The sequence below is a fragment of the Hemiscyllium ocellatum genome, chromosome 26 (genome assembly GCF_020745735.1).
Source record: "Hemiscyllium ocellatum isolate sHemOce1 chromosome 26, sHemOce1.pat.X.cur, whole genome shotgun sequence".
Lineage (NCBI taxonomy): Eukaryota > Metazoa > Chordata > Chondrichthyes > Orectolobiformes > Hemiscylliidae > Hemiscyllium > Hemiscyllium ocellatum.
The window spans coordinates 41485206-41504564 of NC_083426.1; the positions used below are offsets into that span (position 1 = coordinate 41485206).

General features: G+C 40.5%; 1 protein-coding gene across 5 annotated transcripts in view; it reads right to left on the reverse strand.

The window, feature by feature from the left end:
• pacsin1b (protein kinase C and casein kinase substrate in neurons 1b) overlaps positions 1-19359 on the reverse strand; it is a 304569-nt gene that overhangs the window by 101755 nt on the left and 183455 nt on the right. For 4 of the 5 annotated variants that reach the window (XM_060845553.1, XM_060845548.1, XM_060845550.1 and 1 more), the window contains exon 2: positions 15449-15572. In XM_060845553.1, coding sequence (XP_060701536.1) covers positions 15449-15508 — 60 coding nt within the window. In that variant the 5' untranslated portion in view covers positions 15509-15572. Of the gene's footprint in view, positions 1-15448; positions 15573-15786; positions 15878-19359 lie in introns of those variants that run through there. The other variant, XM_060845549.1, reaches the window with a different exon arrangement.

Here is a 19359-nt window from a genome sequence, read left to right on the forward strand (position 1 = left end):
TGCGGTGTGATTTCTTTAACTGTATTGTATAAGACTTTGTTACTTCATTTCAGTCTTGAAAAGCTTTCAGACTACTGTGAGATAATCAGATGATAATCGTAGTGGACTTCAGAATCCTTTCTATCTACCCCACAGTTTGTGGGGCAATTTGCTGAAAAGTAGATATACCTGGACCTTATGACGTTCCCTCAACAGATTACTTGCAAGCTTTAAAAAGGTTCAAGGCAAATGCAGCAATCTGACATATATTACTCCATTTTGTCTAAGTTTTCTGAGCAACCTCTAGACAAACAAGTGTTAATTGGAAAAGCTGCAGAATTTACTTCTGTTTCAAAAGCAGTAGGCAAAAATTTTGGAAGAAGAGCTATCTGCAATAAGACTCGTACTTCTAAGCAACTAGCTGAAGGGATGAAAACACAAGCCACATTCAAAAAATAAATATTTCTAGAGGATGCACTTGAATGTATCTATTAAAGCAGCTGAGAGATCTGCACTGCAGTACTATATATTTCACAAAATCATATCAGAAATCAATAACCAAGGTGATTGCAGCTTAAATGAAACTACATTGCATCTGCATAAATAAACAAATCTCAGTACAGATCTAATTCCTCGAAATTTAATCTGCCTCTTGTAGTGAATTACCTATTGAATTATTGGAGACAAAGCACAGTAACACTAATGAAATTGACAATATAAAGTACTGTTGCATGATAGAAATAGCCACCATTTCCCAAAGGTTACCAAAATGCTTCAAATAATTTTTTCACTTTTGACCAACAATTGGCTTCAGCAATTTTTAAAAAATAATTTTCCGGATATGGACACCACTGACTGACGAGCATTTAATATTGTCCATTCATAGTTGCCCTTAAAAAGGTAGTGTTGAACTGTCCTCTTGAACCACTGCAATCCATTTCTGTAGGTGGGCCCACAATGCCAGTAGAGAAGGATTTTGCCCCAGTGACACTGAAGGAACTGTGATATATTTCTAAGTCTGGTCATCAGTGAGCAGGTTATTGCTAAGCTGCCCACTATCATTGTTGATGACAATTTCGATCACCAGACTGATGATCATGAGTAGATTGACGGGGCAGTAATTAGTGAGGATCGATTCATCCTGCTTTTTGTGTACAGGACATAACCGGGTAACTTTCCTCATTGTCAGGTAGATGTAGTGGAACAGCTTGACTCTGGGTACAGGACATTCTGGAACACAAGTCTTCAGTACAACTGCAGAAATGTTAGCAGTGCCCGTAGCTTTTCAGTACCCATCGCCTCCAACTGTTTCTTGATACCAGGTTGGGTGAACCAAATTGGCTGAAGACTGGCATCTATGAGGCTTAGGTTTTCTGCAGGAGGCTGGGGTGGATCATTCATTCTTCTGCTGAAGATTTTTAATGAATGCTTCCTTTGCTGAGTTTCCCCAACATTGCGGATGGGATGTTTGTAGAGTTTCCACCTCCAGCGAGCTGTTCACCAGCATTCCCGACTGTACGTGGTAGGACTCACATGCGGTCGTTACTGTTACAAATATGGTCATGGACAGATGCATGTGCAGCTGGCGAGAATGAGGCAGATAATGTTTCTTCCCCCATGTTGGTTCCCTCACCACCAGATGCAGACCCAGTGTGGCAGTCCTTTAGGAATATCCCAGCTTGGTTAATAGGGTTATTGCTGAACTCCTCTTGGTGGTGGACATTGAAGTCCCCCAGCCAGAATTATATTCCGTCACCTTGCTACTTGTCCCAAGTACTGTTCAACATGGAGGAATACGGATTCATCAACCAATTGGAGCTATTCACAATAATCAGGAAGTTTCCTCCCCCATGTCAGACCTGATATATCATGAGACTTTATGGTGTCCGAGTCAATGCTGAGGACTTTTGGGGCAGCTCCCTGTTGATTGCGTACCACTGTGCCGGCACCTCTGCCATATCTGTTCTGCCTGTGAGACATAGCCAAGGACAGTGGTGTTGTTGACTTGGATGTGTGTGATCTAGGATTGAGTGAGTGTGGCTATGCTAGGCAGTTGCTTGACTGGTCAGAGACAGCTCTACCAATTACAGCAACTAGAGAAAGCCAAAACTTAGCCACACCCAAATAGTACATTTTCACAACCAGATCAAAAAAAAATCACTGACACATATGTGGGGATAAATTGGATAGATCCTGAAAGTGGGTAAAAGGATTGCCATGAGCTCATGTCAACTTAATGCTGTCTGATTATCTGCATGATTGATGCTGACAGCCAGTTTTAACTGTACTGCTGAATAGTTGTATGTGACAACAGCTCTGGGGAGGATAACTAAGAACAGTTAGTGCTATAAAACGGGCTGAATCTAACCTGCACTTCTTAAAAAGGGAGGTACACTATGGGGCAGGATTTAAACCTGACCTGGGATAACAGAGGGAAGAATGACTGAACAAGGGATAGAATAGGCTACAAGACTACTGGATGCTACACTGGAATCCCTGGTGAAAAAAAAGGCACTCAATCTGTTGATAGGTCTACAGAAATCCAATACACACTCAAAGGGCAGTGGAAACAACTGGTTGTGGAGCTTAAAACTAGAAACTAAGAGAATCCAGAAACAGTGCTGTAAGAAATTCCATGATTTCAGATGAATGGTCAATGTCAAAAGCATAGTCTCCAAAACCGAAATCCTATGAATTGCATCAGTAGCATCAACCGTAGATCAATTCATCACACTCTAACACTTGTTGCCAAACTCTATCCAGACTCATATCTAACATCTATGAACTTCACTTCAATCTCACACAGAGCTGCCGAAAGCTTTAGAGCCACATCACACAGCCCACAAACTGAATAGCTTTTCAATCTGAACAGCACTTCATCTAAACAGATTGCATGACACTTAGTGACAGATGTCCCTTTCGCCTGAAGGACAAAAGGTAGCACACAGAGGTAGCAAGAGCTAACCAGATAAAAGTGGGCACTGCATTTTGATGGAATAGCACACAAAGAAAGAACTTTGATGGGGGAGGGGTGGATGCTGAACGGAGTGTTTTGGTGCATTGGGAATACAATTACAGTTTGTGAGCGGTATCAAGGAGTGTGGGGGAGCCTTGCACCAATTTGGCACAGGGTTTGACACAGAGTCCATCCTTTCAAGCATGCAGCCAGTGACGAACACCAAACTGGGTTAGCACCATAAATGCAGTATCTGATGTCATAGGTTCTGCTGCAGCACAAGCAGAAGCCAAACACTATTTCTGTGCTGCAGTAGAAACTCTCACTGCAGTGATCAAATGCAAGGTCAGCTTGCAACCAACACTAGCTTAGAAGTTGTAAGCTCAGACATTGTTCTGGATGGCTGTGAACAAAAGCATGCAAAAGTGCTTGCAGAATGCAACAGAAATCTAACAATTTGACTTCTAACATACTGCCAGGATTGAAGCACTGCCTTCTAGGAGTGCAAGTGTTGTTACAGAGCACAAATTTGCTGTTCTCTCAGGACGACTGCATTTTGATACTTCCATCCACTTAAGTCAACTAGTTTCCTTGGTGTTGCCCATCGGCAAGTTGGCCGAGGCCACAGTCCATGCTAGGTGATCTAGTTCACAGTTAAGCTTTTAAAAAGGTCCAGAGCAGAGTTTGTCCTTCATGATATTCAGCAGCATTCTGTTATGCTGCAGCCATTGGGTTAGCACCATGGTCAAAAAGGCTGTCGTCTATCAGCCACTCTTTGGTTTCCGCTATGATTCAAATGCAACTGCAGTTGCAGATTGCTAAAGCAGCTGAAAAGTGTGTTTCTGGAAAAGCACAGCAGGTCAGGCAGCATCCAAGGATCAGGAGAATCGACGTTTCAGGCAGGAATCCTGAAGAAGGGCTTATGCCCGAAACGTCGATTCTCCTGTTCCTTGGATGCTGCCTGACCTGCTGCGCTTTTCCAGCAACACATTTTTCAGCTCTGATCTCCAGCATCTGAGTCCTCACTTTCTCCTAGATTGCTAAAAGAATGAAGGCATCACGACTGCTGACAGCACACCAGTTGTTCACTGGATTGTATTCTTGCCAGTCAGAGAGACATTGAAAGAGTGGAACCTCTTTCAGTTAAGATGACATGCAGTAGTCAAAATGCAATACACTTGCCATCAACAACATCTTCCACATTGGGAAAGTCTTCCCAACAAGTTAGCTCTGATAAAAGAAAGTGAAATGTCGCTAGCTCTCCTTCGCATAGATCCTCAACAATCCCCAATATCGAACCATGGATGGCAGTCTGCAAAATGTTGCAGATGTCTCCAGTTTCAGCCAAGAACAAGCCACACACATTAAAACTTTGTTGCCACGGTCACCTTCACAGCCACTGGAAATGTGATCAGTGTCCAGTACTCACAAATGCAGCGGATATCAGATTTCAGCAATGACGTCCTTCATAAAGCACAGATATCTTGTACATTTGGGGCAATTGCACAGACTCTACAAGAATGCGTAGGGTGACCTAACTAGGTGGATGTAAACTTCAATTATCTTAGCATCTCAACCTAATGAAAAGTTAAGAGCACATTCAAGGTATATTGACAACTATGCTCATGGTGGGCTTGTACCTGTAACATGTGCACATGCCATAAATACTCATTAACCTAAAAGAGTTTTCAATAAAATTCTACTCTTGAAATGAAAACAACAGCACATGAGGATCTTATGCCATCCGGTTCATGTTCTTTTAAAAATGACAAGCACAAGTTGGCTTTGTTTAGTTGTGACTAAGGTAAGCAACTTTCCAAAGTTCAAGCACTGGTGATACAAGGTAGTAATAGTGGAAAGGTTGCTGCTAAGGTGGAGGAAATTGGGATTAAAGGGAAGATGGTCAGATTGACTACTGTACCGCCCTTATGCATAAAATGTCCCACCGAAGGACACCATCCAATGTACTGGGAGGCACTAACACGATGGTGATTAGGATAGATTTGCCACAGATCAAGTATGACTTTCTTCATCACTTTTTGATATTATGTTAGACTTATGACACTTTTGCCATTTGCAAAGTTACCACTGCACCCTCATTTCTTTTCCTTGCAACCACCATTGATGTTTGAACAATTTGATACACAGTCTGCTATTCAATCTGTGGATAGTCCTTTTCTCCTTTTTGCAATCATCAGCCTCAAAATGTTTAGAATCCAAGACTGACATGATCAAATCACAACTACAGCTTTGATCATTTTGTTTAGAAATCCTGTACACAATGTCGTCATGTATCCAGTCCTTCACATTACAGTATCAACAAAAAAAAACTTGTTGAATCTATTTTGAGAAGGAACAACTGAACAGTGTTTCATTTAATTTACACCTTTTCCAGCTTTAGAGCATGAAAAAAAAGGTTCCTCGCTGTTGAGACAGTTGTAATTTTACTTTGCTGAATCATCCACAGCAGGTTTCGTGGATAAGAGGGTGAGGTATTGGCAGGGGGCTGGTAGAAGGTTTGAGGCCTGTTAGACCTTGGACCTGGCTTGATGTGTTTTTCTTTTAAACTGATTCACAGTATCACTATCCTACTTCTGAGTTTCCCAACTAAAGCGTGGACACATCAATGGCTCTCATATGTCAGTTGAAGGATCCCTTCAAAAGGGATCATTGAATAGATCATTGACATTGGAGATCTATCACTGCGCATCTATCCTTGTATTGTTCTGTTGACAATGTGGAAAGACTGCCAGGTATTGGATTCTTGCCTGAATTCTGAGGGCCTAAAGAAAAATAATATTGCCATAAATCTCTAGGCAAGGAAGAGGAAAAGGCATACCCAATAGATGTATCCCTCCTCTTTATGGCCACTTGAGAATGGATGTTTGAGATTTTATCTATACCAGAAGTTGTGAACAATGGGCCTGGCCACACTGCGGTAAAATGTATCAAACAGTTGTACTGTACTGTACAGTAACACCTGGCCTTTGTGGAGACATTTATACAGTGGAGAAAGAAAAACCACATGTCTAGCATAACGAATCTTGTAAATATTAACTCTAATTGTAAAAGCAGTGAAAGAAACCAATTGGCTTTGCACCTTAACTACTATCAACTTATCATAGACTCTTATAAATTTTACATACAAAATATTTATGGTTAAAAATAATGTACTCTGATAATGCAGTGTGACATGATGAATGTGCAAAATGCACCAGTGCAGATAATCATTCCTCCATGAAACCTTCAAGGAAGAGATTGTTAAGTAGTGAGCCAGACATCACAAGTGATCAAAGGCAGTGGAGGAAAGTCCCTGCCAGAGGGTACCAAGCTCTGTTCTGCTGGGTACAAATTCTGAGCCTCAAGTTCATCCACTAAGAGGGCTATCTAGAGCTGCAACAGAAAAACATGAGCAGTTCCAGCAGCATATCCATTGCAGACAAAGTTTGTAGGAAGTTGCCTCTAGAATGAGTGCATGACACCTAATACCTCTGTGCTGATGTCCATCTTCATGAATAGAGTTACCACCTACAAGAAGACTCAGATAAGACAGGCAACCAAAAGGTATGCTTGCCCTTACGAATGGCTTGCACTCTCCATCGGTCATGGGATGGAAAATAAATGCTGGCTTTGCCAGTGCATGACACATCCCATAGACAAACATTAAATAGAAGGCTTTGTTTTGGCAGTTTAGCATCTCATGAAGTGTGGAAAAAGTTTCTACTGGAATTTTCAAGGGAGCCACAAGAGGACAGGTAGACAAAAGGGCATATGAAAACAGGGACAAGGGTTTTCAAATCGCAATGGGGATTAAGATGAAGGCAGTTGGATGTGAATATCCAAGTCACTGGAAGACTTTATTGGCACCATACCGCTCCCTGACCATGTGTCCAGGGACAAGATGGCCAGGTCAACACAATGCCTATCCACAATTAGACAGTTCCCAATTAGAATATTTGAAAAGTCCTTTAAAGGCTAATTGTCAGGCACTGATTGGAAATTTCTAGTTTCCCTGAGACATCCAGGATTAGTCAAGCTGCCTGTACATAGCCTCCAACAGACCAGGGCCCAGCACTCACATGCAGGCTTTGAGGCCCTCTATGCCTTCTGGTTATTACAATGGTTGCAGGCTGCCCAATGGGTGGGAACACGCTCTACAATGTAACCTAGCTGCTGAAGACAGTTCACTTGCTTTCTTTAAGCAGAACTGTAGGACTCTGCCTCTTAAAAATTGCAAGGAATAAAAATTAGATTCCAGCTTCAAGACCCTATACTCCATTCTGAATTGGATGGATAGCCTTCATCTCGCCACTAATTAGCTAATTTAGGGATAAGGGCACTGCTTAGTTACTGTCCCTCACTGAATAGATTTATGACATATATCTTGCTATACAAATAAAAAGAACTGCAGATACTGGAAATCTGAAACAAAAACGAAGTGTCTGGCAGCACCCAGAGGTTATCCGGACCATACTTTTAGAAGCTCATTGGAAGAGTCTCTAGCCTGATGTAGCCAAGATCCCTTGTTGCTAGCCTTCTTCCTCTTCTAAAAGATAAAGGAAGTGTTCCTTGCCCTTTGTTTCCTGAAGCTTTAGTCCTCTCTGCAATGTCATGTTGTGCAAGTCAAAGCAAAAGGCTACCATTCGAGACACCTTTGCTGGTACAAACTGAAGCACAACTCAAGTGTCCAAGGACCCAAATACTACCTTCTGTCAGCTAATGGCTTGCTCCATTAGTGCTGTTATGCTTATGTAACTTCAGCTGTATCTGTGGTAGGGCTTCTTCAGGGATAGTAACCAGATGCTTGGAGAGTTACCCATATGTCCAAGGACCCATCTGCTGATTCAGTTTGCAGGTGCAAAGGGATGGGACTGCAAAATGCATCTTGGTAATTCCAGGTATCCTGCACAGCCATATATGAAAATTGTCTGAAGGTCACAGGACAGTCAAGCATTGATGAGTAGAATTCCATTTGACTGACAGATGCTCCAGGCTGATCTGGTGGTGCTCCGAGTGCTGTTCATGACTCCAAACTGTAGGAATCCAGGCACTGCAGTCTTGTTCTGACGTTCCATAATTAGCTGTTCTGGCAAATATCAAAAATGTAGTCATGCAGGATTTCACATCCTCCCATGCACATGACACAAAACATCTCTGAAAGGATTTGGAGATAAAGAAATTCAGGCCATTGTGATCTTGTCAGCCACTGGCAAGGAGAGTCCTCCTGGCCTACTTGGAAAAAAGTCTTGTTCCAGGAGGCTACATGTCAGCAACCAACCTGCTAAGATAGTCTCAGCTTTCAGGGGCATTGCTGCTCAAAACTGGTTTTTGGGATATCACTTCCTTCAAACTGAAGCTCTGCATCTCTTCTTTCTGCCATACAAGCCATTGTGCAGACAAGTAAGCACCTGTACCTTCTGTTACAACGTACAAGGTAAAACTGCATAATTTGCTCAGATACAGCAATGAAAGCCAAAAAGGAAGTGCAGATAGTTGTTGAGTACAAGTCTGAGACAGCAGGATTGACCTGTACAATTTTAGAAATCACCTTTAAAGCAGTTAAAGCACACTCTCAAAACAAGTACTGTGGGCAAAGGCCTTTCATTTTGGCAAGGAATCAGTTGTCCTATTCAGCAGTTAAAGACATTCCAAACAGTCAGCTTCAAATAGCCAACATGATCTCCATTGTACTCGAGCGTTATTGATTCCGATATCTTTCAAACATCTCAGGGTACCTGGTTGTTAAAACTTGAATAACAGGTTAAGGGTGCTTTTAATTTCTATGGGATTCTGGGTAATCCAAGATAGAGGATGGGAAAAGTTTCTGGCTGTAACAGATACTCCTTTTTGGAGGTATTTTAGGTGCTGGAGGTGATTTCCTCAAACTCCAGGAGCAGCAATTACTGTTTTATATGCTGTTATTTTGTTTTGGAACTTTGGAAGAGACATTTGGATGGGTATATGAATAGGAAAGGGTTGGAGGGATATGAGCTGGGTGCTGGCAGTTGGGACTAGATTGGGTTGGGATATCTGGTCAGCATGGACGGGTTGGACTGAAGGGTCTGTTTCCATGCTGGACATCTGTATGACTAAATATTTAAATACTAGAAACCTCCAAACATATCAATTAAATTCCAAACTGAGCAGGATTGAGTTGGATTTCCAACATGCCAGTGTTTTTCCTGATGTTTTAAACTCGTGCATGCAACAGCACCACCACCCCTATATCGCAACTCCTCCCACCAAATTATTTTCTCTAGCCTCCCAGGAGGGTCTTCTAGATAAGTGAATGGACTTCCTTGAGTGTAGCTGATGTTTTGGTTACCCTTAAGAGAGCTGCAAACCATCTTCTGAACTATAGGAAGCACAACAAACAAGTTATCACTGGCACTAGTGAGCTAGAATGGAACACATGGGAAGGGCTGGAAGGTGTAGATATGTTGAAAAACAGAGCTGGTAGGGGTGGGGTTTTCAGGACTGGAGAATAGAAGGCGTTGTTTATCATCAGCACAAACTATTCCAAAAATTAGGATTAGCATCAGTAGGTACAGAGAACCTACTAACCCATTCAGCCTTCGCCACACTTGCAAGAATCATTCACTACTGTTCCAATGTGAATTGCTTCAATTTCCTAAGTGACTCACCCTCACAGTTTCTCACATTAAGATTAACATTCGGCTAAGTGCAAGAGTGCAAATATTTTGCAGGAATTCTCACCAAGCAAGATTTCTTGGTACATCTCATCAAATACACCTCATTAAAATGCCTAGCACACCTGTATGTCATTTTTCATGTCTGATTCCAACCCCATCTTACCACACTCAGTTTCCAGAACAATTTGCCATCAGCAGATATCCACTGCCAAGAGATATTTAAGAGGCTTCTGTGCATCCAGGTGAGCACTGGCATTCCAAAGCTGCTCTGCTCAGTCATGTTCATTTCTGCAAGATGTCAGAGGAGGTGAAGGTGGGCCTGCAAGGATCTGGAGGTCTTGGTCAAGTGTGTGGAGCAAAGGAGAGGTGTCTTCCTTCCAGAGGACTGTCAGAGGCCCCCATAATACCTGACTCTGGCTGATTGGTCCAAGGTCATCTCAATGCAAAGGAAAAGCCATTAGTGCTATACGAAAGTCAATGAATTTCTCCCTTGCACTAGGGTAATGGCCACACTCTTCTCTTGCACCCACCTCCTGTCAAGACTCATGCCTCCACACACACTATTGCCTGCATTAACTTCCCTTCTTTGCTCTCTTTTCTCCTCTTCCTCCCACACCACTAATCCCGTATGGCCTCTGTTCAGCCTACTCAGTCATTCATGACATTTCACCACATTACATACACCTGAAATGGGACAAAAAGTTGGACCACCCACTTTATCACACACAAGTATCACAGGAGTAAACAGCCTATAACAGAGCAGAGAGATCCTGTATGCCTGGTAGAGTGCCAGACATTAGGTTCCTCACATCATATGAGGAGAGAAAGTTGGCCCATACAGGAGAAGACCAGGTTTGCTCCTGTGAGGATGCAAAGACATCCATGTCCTGGCAAGTACGCATCACTCTTCAGTCCACTACAATTCTCAGTACCCTGTTATAGTCTCATTCATTACTCAACCATACAGCAGGCATCACAGGCATTCATTTGACCTGCTGGTAGCACCAGTATTGCCAACACCTCTGTAGTGAAACAGCTGACTCCCTCAGAAGCTACCTCCTTGACTTTCTATGAATACAGAGACCTCAGAGGAAGGATTGGCATGACTGCCTCCTGCAACCTTCACTAGCTGGGAATCCAGTGCCTTGGTGAGGTAGTTAAACCTAAACAGGTATGGGTACACAATCCGGTAAGGATATCACTGTGACAAGTCCGCAGCCGGCAGCAGAATAATAGCCCAGGCTCGAAGGATTGCTGGATACCAGGCACCTGCTGAGCTTCAGGCAGGACAGGACTCTGTGGTAACGACCTGAACAGGAGCAGCAGACACACACGTAGGATGCAATAGTCCGGAATGTCAAGAAGCTGCAGCCAGTTGTGCGACCACCTGGCTGCCTCTACAACCAGGTTGCCATGTCGAGCCAGATTCAAACCTTTGTGGTGTGCCCCTCTCCAGGACACCCCTTGAACACCATCACCCAACCACTGGTCATCAGGACCTAAGGCATGGAGACAGGGGGACAACGAACCTGTCACACACTCCAGGTAGCCTTTCCACATGCTGCTTGTCAAAAGTATAAATGATGGCATGAAATGATCCAGAAGTTGAGCTAGGCCTTGCTCGACTCCTAGTGCGATTCGGTCACAAATTTTTCCATAGCTCACATTGCACAACCCCTGATAAATTTGGCAAAAGCGTCAAATTGTGATTAATTTCCAATGAGTCTGCACTCACCAAGAACTAAAAAGAAACTACCGACCCATTTAATGTGTTACCTTTACTCAGGAGTGAACTTCAACTGCAGTAGAAGTTGTAATAAAGTGTTTTGAACCTTCACTGGCAAAACTGAGTCAAAGCATGAAGAAGAAATGAAAAAAAGGTATTAAAGTCATTTCATTTATCACCCTACCCATCATTTTGGTTTAAAATTCAAATGCATTGCTGATTACTTTTTCTCATAAAAAAGTCTGCACAATTTACCTACTTTTCTCTTGTTGTTACTGAGATCCTAGCCCTTGCATTTATAATTTCAACAATACTCTTTCACATTTTTTTAAGTGATTCTATCATAACTGCCACATTTAAAATTTTTTTAAATTTAAAAAATTACTTGAGCCACAGAAATACCTAAATTTGTATAAATTGATGAAGTTATACATGCTACATCTGATGAACTTCAAATGCCAAATTCAAATTTTATGGTTCAAATGTCAAAAATACTTAATGTCTTTCATGGATTAAGGAAGCTCCACCAATCTATCCAATCACAGTAACCAATACCAATTCTATTACCACTTTGATTCATATTCCTTAGGATCAATACCTGACTGACTTCCTCAACATTGGTCCTGTAAATTTTAACAGAAATTTTAACAGACCCAAACACATTCAGCATGTTGTGAAGATTTTCAGATTATATAATAAAGATTGAAAGACTGAGGAATACAAACTTAGAAGCAATGTCCCAGTATAATTTCATCATGTTCTAGATCCCAGTACCACACAAATAGCCTTACGCCATCTACCCTGCTGAATTCTATCTGATCACCCCTCAACTTTCTAAACAAGGTGAAAGAATTTATTATTTTACGTGCAATCTGGTCTTTACTCCTTGTACCCAAATGATTCTCAATAAGTGGGTTGTCTGGAGAAAATGTTTGTCTAGAATGTCATAACAGCTCATGCTGATGCAAGTTAATGCATTGTTGACAGAGTATCAAGCTTGATGCTAAATCTTGTGATTCACATTTTGCTACTTGCATTCATTAAAATCAATTTACAGAAGTGCAAAAATCATTACCAAGTACAGATTAGAACACTAATTTCATGACCTACATTTATCTGGAAAGATTTTCCCTTGTCCTTCTCTCTGCCTGAAGCCGCACACATAACTGAGTATAAGTACTTTCTTGTATTTCTTTACTTCCTCCATGGCCCTTTGGAAGCTGCTGTCAATTTTCCATTTAATATGAATGATAGAACAGAATATTTTAAGATGGAAAGATTAATCAGTGCACAAATATTAGATGCACTGCATGTAGATAAAACAAATCATGCTAATTTTTTTTTAAATTGATATTTTTAACAGCAACTGCACTGTAATACACACAGGTAAGTAGCACTGGTCTGTGAATGAGAAGTGTATATTTGCAATCCTGCATTGGTCATTTCAAACTGTTTCAATATTTGGATATGGAGGTATAAAGTTTGCCTTTATTCTCTCCAATTGCAAGTAAAATGTCAGTGTCCTACAACATGGAGGAACAACTTGAGTCCTTCACTTCAGTTGGACATTCTAAATATAGTTTGTTCTTCAATAAGTGTTACATAAACTAATAATACACTTATTTAAAAAAAGCTTCTCTACAATCCTAATTTAACTAAAATGTATTTATTTGTGAAGGATCCAGATTTTACAGAAAAATAAACCTGAGAAAGGTCATATTGCCAGGTTGGATATAACAGTATTTGCTACAGAAATCTATGTAGTCACCTCTAGGTAGTCACCAGCAGATGTTTGGGAGGAGGAAGCTTGCCCCTTCTTCCAGCTAGGACAATAAATGTCATTTTTCTTTTATTAAAAAAAAGAAACATACAAAAAAAGTTTAAAAAGCAAGCTATGAAGATATTTTTTGAATTTTTTTTACTTTGGATGTTATTTTTCCTTGAGATCCATAAAGAATTACACATTTCAGTCCCCTGTTATGTTATTTTTCCAGCTCTACATAGGATACAGAATAAAATACCAAAATTCCAGTGGGTTTTAGCACTACAGAGTGGTTAACTGAAGCTCAGGGACAGTTCACCATTAGGAACAATATAACTCAAACAATTTTGGGAAATGCCAATTGCATAAAAATGCCATTTCCAGGTTTTTTTTTGTCTTTGTCCAATAAGTTTGGTAACTAAAATTAGAAAACTAGTAAATAGGAAAAAACAACAACATCATAAAGCAACTGCTTTTTGCAACACAGTGTACACTGTGCTTATTTTGTATTACAAAGCACAGCCAAATTAACAGCGTCTTTGACGGTATTTTCTTTTTCCACTCTTTGTCCCATCACTTCTCTATACTCACACTGGGATGAGCTCCTAGTGATAATCTATATATCACATCGATAATAACTTTCAGAAAGGCAAGAGATTTTAAAAGTTTGGTATTGAAGGACCACTTATTAATTGCATCATGGCATTTTGAAATTGCCACAGAATTTTATTTTCCAACATTGTTCAAATCAATATTTAGGTTGAACTGTTTAAAGTAGGCTACAGAGCAAGATTTCCATTTATGATAGACCAACTTAATTTCATAATATCAAGTATTAGAATTCTCAATATTTCTATAGCTGGTAGATGATAGAAATTAATATTCTTCAATTACAGATACAGAAATTACAAGTAATGTTTTTTAATTAAATAAATTGCTTACATTTTCCCCATCTAATATCTGGTAGTAAAGGCCAGATTGATTGTGTTAGTCCTAATGACACTCAAGCCAGTTTTAAATGTGACTGGAACCATTCTTGGATTCTGATCGCTTTAGTCCTCTTATATCTGAAAAAAAATCTATCACCCAGTCGTTCCTACAGTTGTGTTAAAGCATTTGAACAGGAGGCAGAAAACTTGTAGTTGAACTGAGTAAAAAGGAAAAGGCACCTGAAGTATACAACCCCTGCCTCTTGAACCATGAGAGTAGCAGCAGGCAAAGCGGAGGGCGAGTAGTTTCCCACAGGGATGAAAAGAAGGTCTAATATTTTCTATCAAGATACGACTGATTACAAACAAAATTACGAATAGTACTGGTTAGGATTTGCCAATAAAGCACCACTGTCTTTGGGTAGTCTCTGGATTGTGGAAGTTTGGGAAATAAAAAGTATCTGCATTAATAACACAACACATCCTTAGATGGCTACTTCTCCCTGTAGTTAAAGCTACCACAATAGATCTAGATACAAATGGTCATTTGTTCAACATCTAACCAGTGTATCAGTTGAAGTGCTAAAATAGCCCTTTACATTTTTAGGCTAGCCGAAAGAGGGAAGAGAAAAATAAAGCACACACCAGCAGGTCTTTCCCTTCTCCCCCCACCATGGTTACCCAATGACACTGGGTAAATAGAGCAAGGACAGAGAGAATTTGGCTTAGCAAAGACCGTCTCAGTACAGATTAAATGGCTTATTGACGCTCAGTCTCCAGGCTCACATGAAGAATAGCGACTTGAGCTAGACTCTGGAGGGTTACAAACCGCAGAGGATAGCTCAGCAAAGGTCAGCACCTTGAAGAAGAGAGAAATAAAACAGCAGTTGTGCTTTTTAGGAAGGCACATTCCAAATTTAATCACCCTGCTAAAGGGGTTTAAAAAAAATTCTGATAAAATATTTGCAAGCAAGCATTTACCAGGTTTTTTTCTTAATGAATAATTTAAAATAATAAGCCATTTAAGCCATCAGTGGGAGGTACCTTTAAAGGTATGTATACATTATACTCAGGCCATATGCACATAGTTAAATACCAGGCTCGGTCATGAATAGATAGTGGCGAGTGAGTTCTTGCTCACATTGGACTTAAGTACCAACGCAATATCATTCGTGGTTTCATTAATCATTTAAGAAAAGCTGCAGCACATTTTCTGCAATACACACATACTGTTCTCACCATTCCTGATGAATGAATAACAGCACTCAACCATGTATATTAAAGCGTCAGAACCCATTAACCCTTTATTAGACTGCAATTTACCAAGCCTGTTAGTAACAAGAAAACTACTGCAACACGTACTTTAAGATAAATCAGACGTAGCTTAAGTAATTATTTTGCAAAAGTCTCATCTTCCAAAGTGTAGCAAGAAAGTTGCAGTACCTCCCAGAAACTATCAGTCGTTTCCTCTAATCCACTAGATTCCTCGTACGAGCCTGACATCTTCGATACAACAGAAAGACCTTGAAATTATCTGCACCGTTACTGAGCTTCAAATCTTCATGCACTGCAGAGAGAGAAAAAAATGGCCCAAGCATTACAGAAAGCCTCATGCATACAATTAAAAAGGTCACTGCGAACCTTCACAGCTCAACACCCTCAACCCTTGCAGGCATCACACATACTATAAATCTCAAGAACAGTGCATTAACAGAACTGGACTGAGATAGGAAAATAAATGTCAAACTGAAAATGTTTGAAAAATAAGCAAACAGGCAAACCTTATCTCATAGAAATCCCCTTGGTGGTTTTGTTAATAGCTAAACCATAATTCCCACTTGGCCTGTCCTGATGAGTTTGAGCGATAGAGGCGGTGAATTAGTACCGAGGATTAATCTGTGCCTGAGCATTAGTTGAGCTACATCCTTCAGAGGGCATGTGATAGCCTGCACATAGTTCGGCTACACAGGTTCACGGGCACCAGAAGCAGAAGAATTTTAACTATACAGGTTCAGGGCAGTCACAATCGGAGCAATTTAGTGTTCCTAATGTAGCCGCAGGGATTCCAGTGACATAACTGCAACATGAACAGCTGAAGGGATATTTTTTTCTTCAAATCAGAGCTTGGCAGAACCGTTCTATGAGCTTCAAGGCAAGCTGAACGTACAGTGTTTTATAAGACTGCAAAATTTCTACTGCATTCAATTCTAGTAAAATATATTCCGAATTTTTAGCTCAATTATTTTTTAAATACAATTCAATAAAATTGTAAATTAATTAAACAAAAGCATAAATCGGAGGGTAAAATGATTACATTTCCAACAGGTACGTCAATTAAATATGACCTTTATTACAGAATCGAGCGATAACCTACAGGTTTGTGTGGATGAAGTTTATCCAGCTTGCCTATGCTTGATGAAAGGCAGATATTTAACCCTACAATTCATAATTGTCTCCATATTGTCTTGATATTAATAAGGATTACTTATTTTTCAAATCAATTGTCAAGAGCATTCATAAACTGAAATTAGATTCAATAAAGGGTCAAAATCACTGGCTTAAAATGGCTACAGCAATTACCTGACTACTCAAGTTTAACCAAGCTTCATGAAATCAATGTAGAGTAAATGAAAGCAGTTAGAATTGAAATTAACATTTTATCAAAAGGCACCAAGACCAGTCAACTCAGTCAGGTGTGAAAAAAGATTCAGAAACACCTATCTTGAAATTTACCTCTGGAAATTTTCACATTTAGAGATACAGCCCCACCTACAATTAGCTAACTGAAAAGAAATAACAAAGGCAACACTGTGGCTCTGTGGTTAGTACCAATGCCTCAGCCCCGCTGACCCAGGTTCGATTCCAGCCTTGGGCGACTGTGCAGAGTTTGCACATTCTCCCCATGTCTGCATGGGTTTCCTCCCGCAGTCCAAAGATGTGCAGGTCAGGTGCAATTGGCTATGCATAATTGCCCATAGTGTTAGGTGCATTAGTCAGAAGGAAATGGGTCTGGGTGGGTTACTCTTCGGAGGGTCGGTGTAGACTTGGTGTGCTGAAGGGCCTGTTTCCACACTGTAGGGAATCTAATCTAAAAACTTCTGAAGATTGAACACACAAAGCATATGGCATGAATGCCAAGGAGCTACATGTGGCAAAGGAGAGATTTGTGACAGCAAAACTGAAGCTGGAGAAAGCTTTCAAAAAAAAGGAAAAGCGCCTGATCACAAGACAGATAAAAAAAGAAACATCAGAATATAGAAGTCAATAAAACACATGAAATTTTTGCTACTGCTGATGGTCAAGTCATCAACTAAACAACCTTGGTACGTGATAATACTTTACATCACAGACACCCTCAGGTTTTTAAACTGTATATTCCTCCACCTTCATTTGGCAATATCGGTTTTTAACTTCTTACCTGTGTGGATGTTTGTTTTATGTTTTTTTTGTCAAGATTAGCAAATTTTTCATAAGCATCCACTCCCTCCACCACCAATGCTCAGTGGCAGCAGTGTGTACTATCTGCAAGATGCACTGTAGAAATTCATCAAATATCCTCAGACAGCACCTTCCAAACCCACGACCACTTCCATCCAAAAGGACTTGGTCAGCAGATACACTGAAATGCCAGCACCTTCAAGTTCCCCTCCAAACTACTAGCCATCCTAACTTGGAAATAAATCACCATTCCTTCCCTATCGCTGGGTCAAAATCCTGGAATTCCCTCCCTAATGGCACTATGGGTTAATCCACAGCAGGTGGACTGCAGTGATTCAAGGCAGCAGTTCACCACCACCTTCTCAAGGGCAACTAGGGACGGGCAACTAAATATTGGCAAGCCAGCAACACCCACATCCTACAAAATGAGTAAAAGACATAATAAAATTGAATTAAGTTTGCCGTATAATGGTCTCCTTCTGCGAGAAGAAATTAGTTAACAAATTTTTAAATTTGTGGAGAGAGCTTCAGTATTGTGCTGAAGAGTGAATAAATCTTCCTAAGTGAAGAGAGTAAATGCCAGATAAACTTAAAGTCAGACAGCCTGTGAGCAGAGAAACAAAGTTAATGTTATGACTCCCTGTATTGTGGAAGATTGAGAAGGGGTGAGCTGACTCACTCTTCCCCAATATTCAGCAATTTATCTTGAAGTACATTGATGGTCTTTGCCAAACACAGCAGCATTTTATCACAGCAAGATCCTACAAACAATACTAAAGATGAAGGAACATGTCCTCCAGTTTACTTATATTCTTCTATTGGACATGGGCATTGTTGACAAGGCCACCATTTGTTGCTCATCCATAGTTGTCCATGATTTGAATGGCTTGCTTGGCAATTTCAAAGAACAGTTAAGTGTAAACCATGTTACTGTGGTTCTGGAGTCACATACAGGCCAGACTAGGTAAGGCTGGCAGATTTCTTCCCATAATAGAGGACATTAAAGCACCAGATGGGTTTTCCCACTTACCAGCAATGGTTACCATTAGACCAGCTTTAAATTCAAGATTTTATTTAATTCAACTTTCACCATGATCAACATTGACACTTAAAGCAATGTTCCTAAAGCATTAGCCTAGAGGTCTGGATTACAGTCCAGTGAGGTTACCATTATATCACGGCCCTATCTCACTTAGCAGATGTGGGGGGTGGATGTTGATTGTGTAGATGTCAGAATTCCCTCTGCTTTATATCTTCTTACAATGCCAAAGCTTAGCTGAACATTTCTTTGCTAAAGTCGCACAAATATTTTCACCTTCACTTCTCTTGCTCTCCATCACCTGACACTCAAAAAGAAATTACACTGCTACATCTCTTTCCTGTCACCAAGCCTTTATTTTATTAAAAATAAATAGTCTGCGTGAACATAACAACAATCACGTTCTTAATCTGCTAACAGAAGGCACATTTCTGAAGGAAGTACCAGCCCTTCAGCTCAGGAATGAAAGGCATTTTCAAGATGTGCAAGCAGAACAGGTGGGGAGTATGCCAGCAATTCCTACTAATGGCCAGTTTAATCTATCTGATGCTATCATTTTACTTATAAGTTATTTTGAGGGAGGCAGTATTGGTGGGATGGTATGGGAGGAGGATGACAGCTACTCTCCTGCTGGAAATCTGTGGGTGATTTAATTGGCCTTATTGACGATTGAGAGCATTGACTCATGTCCCACTGAGATTGAAGTACAGCCAATGAATGGAGGTATTCAATGATGGATCATCAATTTAGATGACCCCCTTCCTACTCCCACAGTTTTAATTGTCAGAGGACCAAAGCTGTAGTCACTAGCAATCCCACAGAGATGATCACCTTCCAAAAAGATGAGCTGTTAATTGTGGATATCTTTAATTCTTAT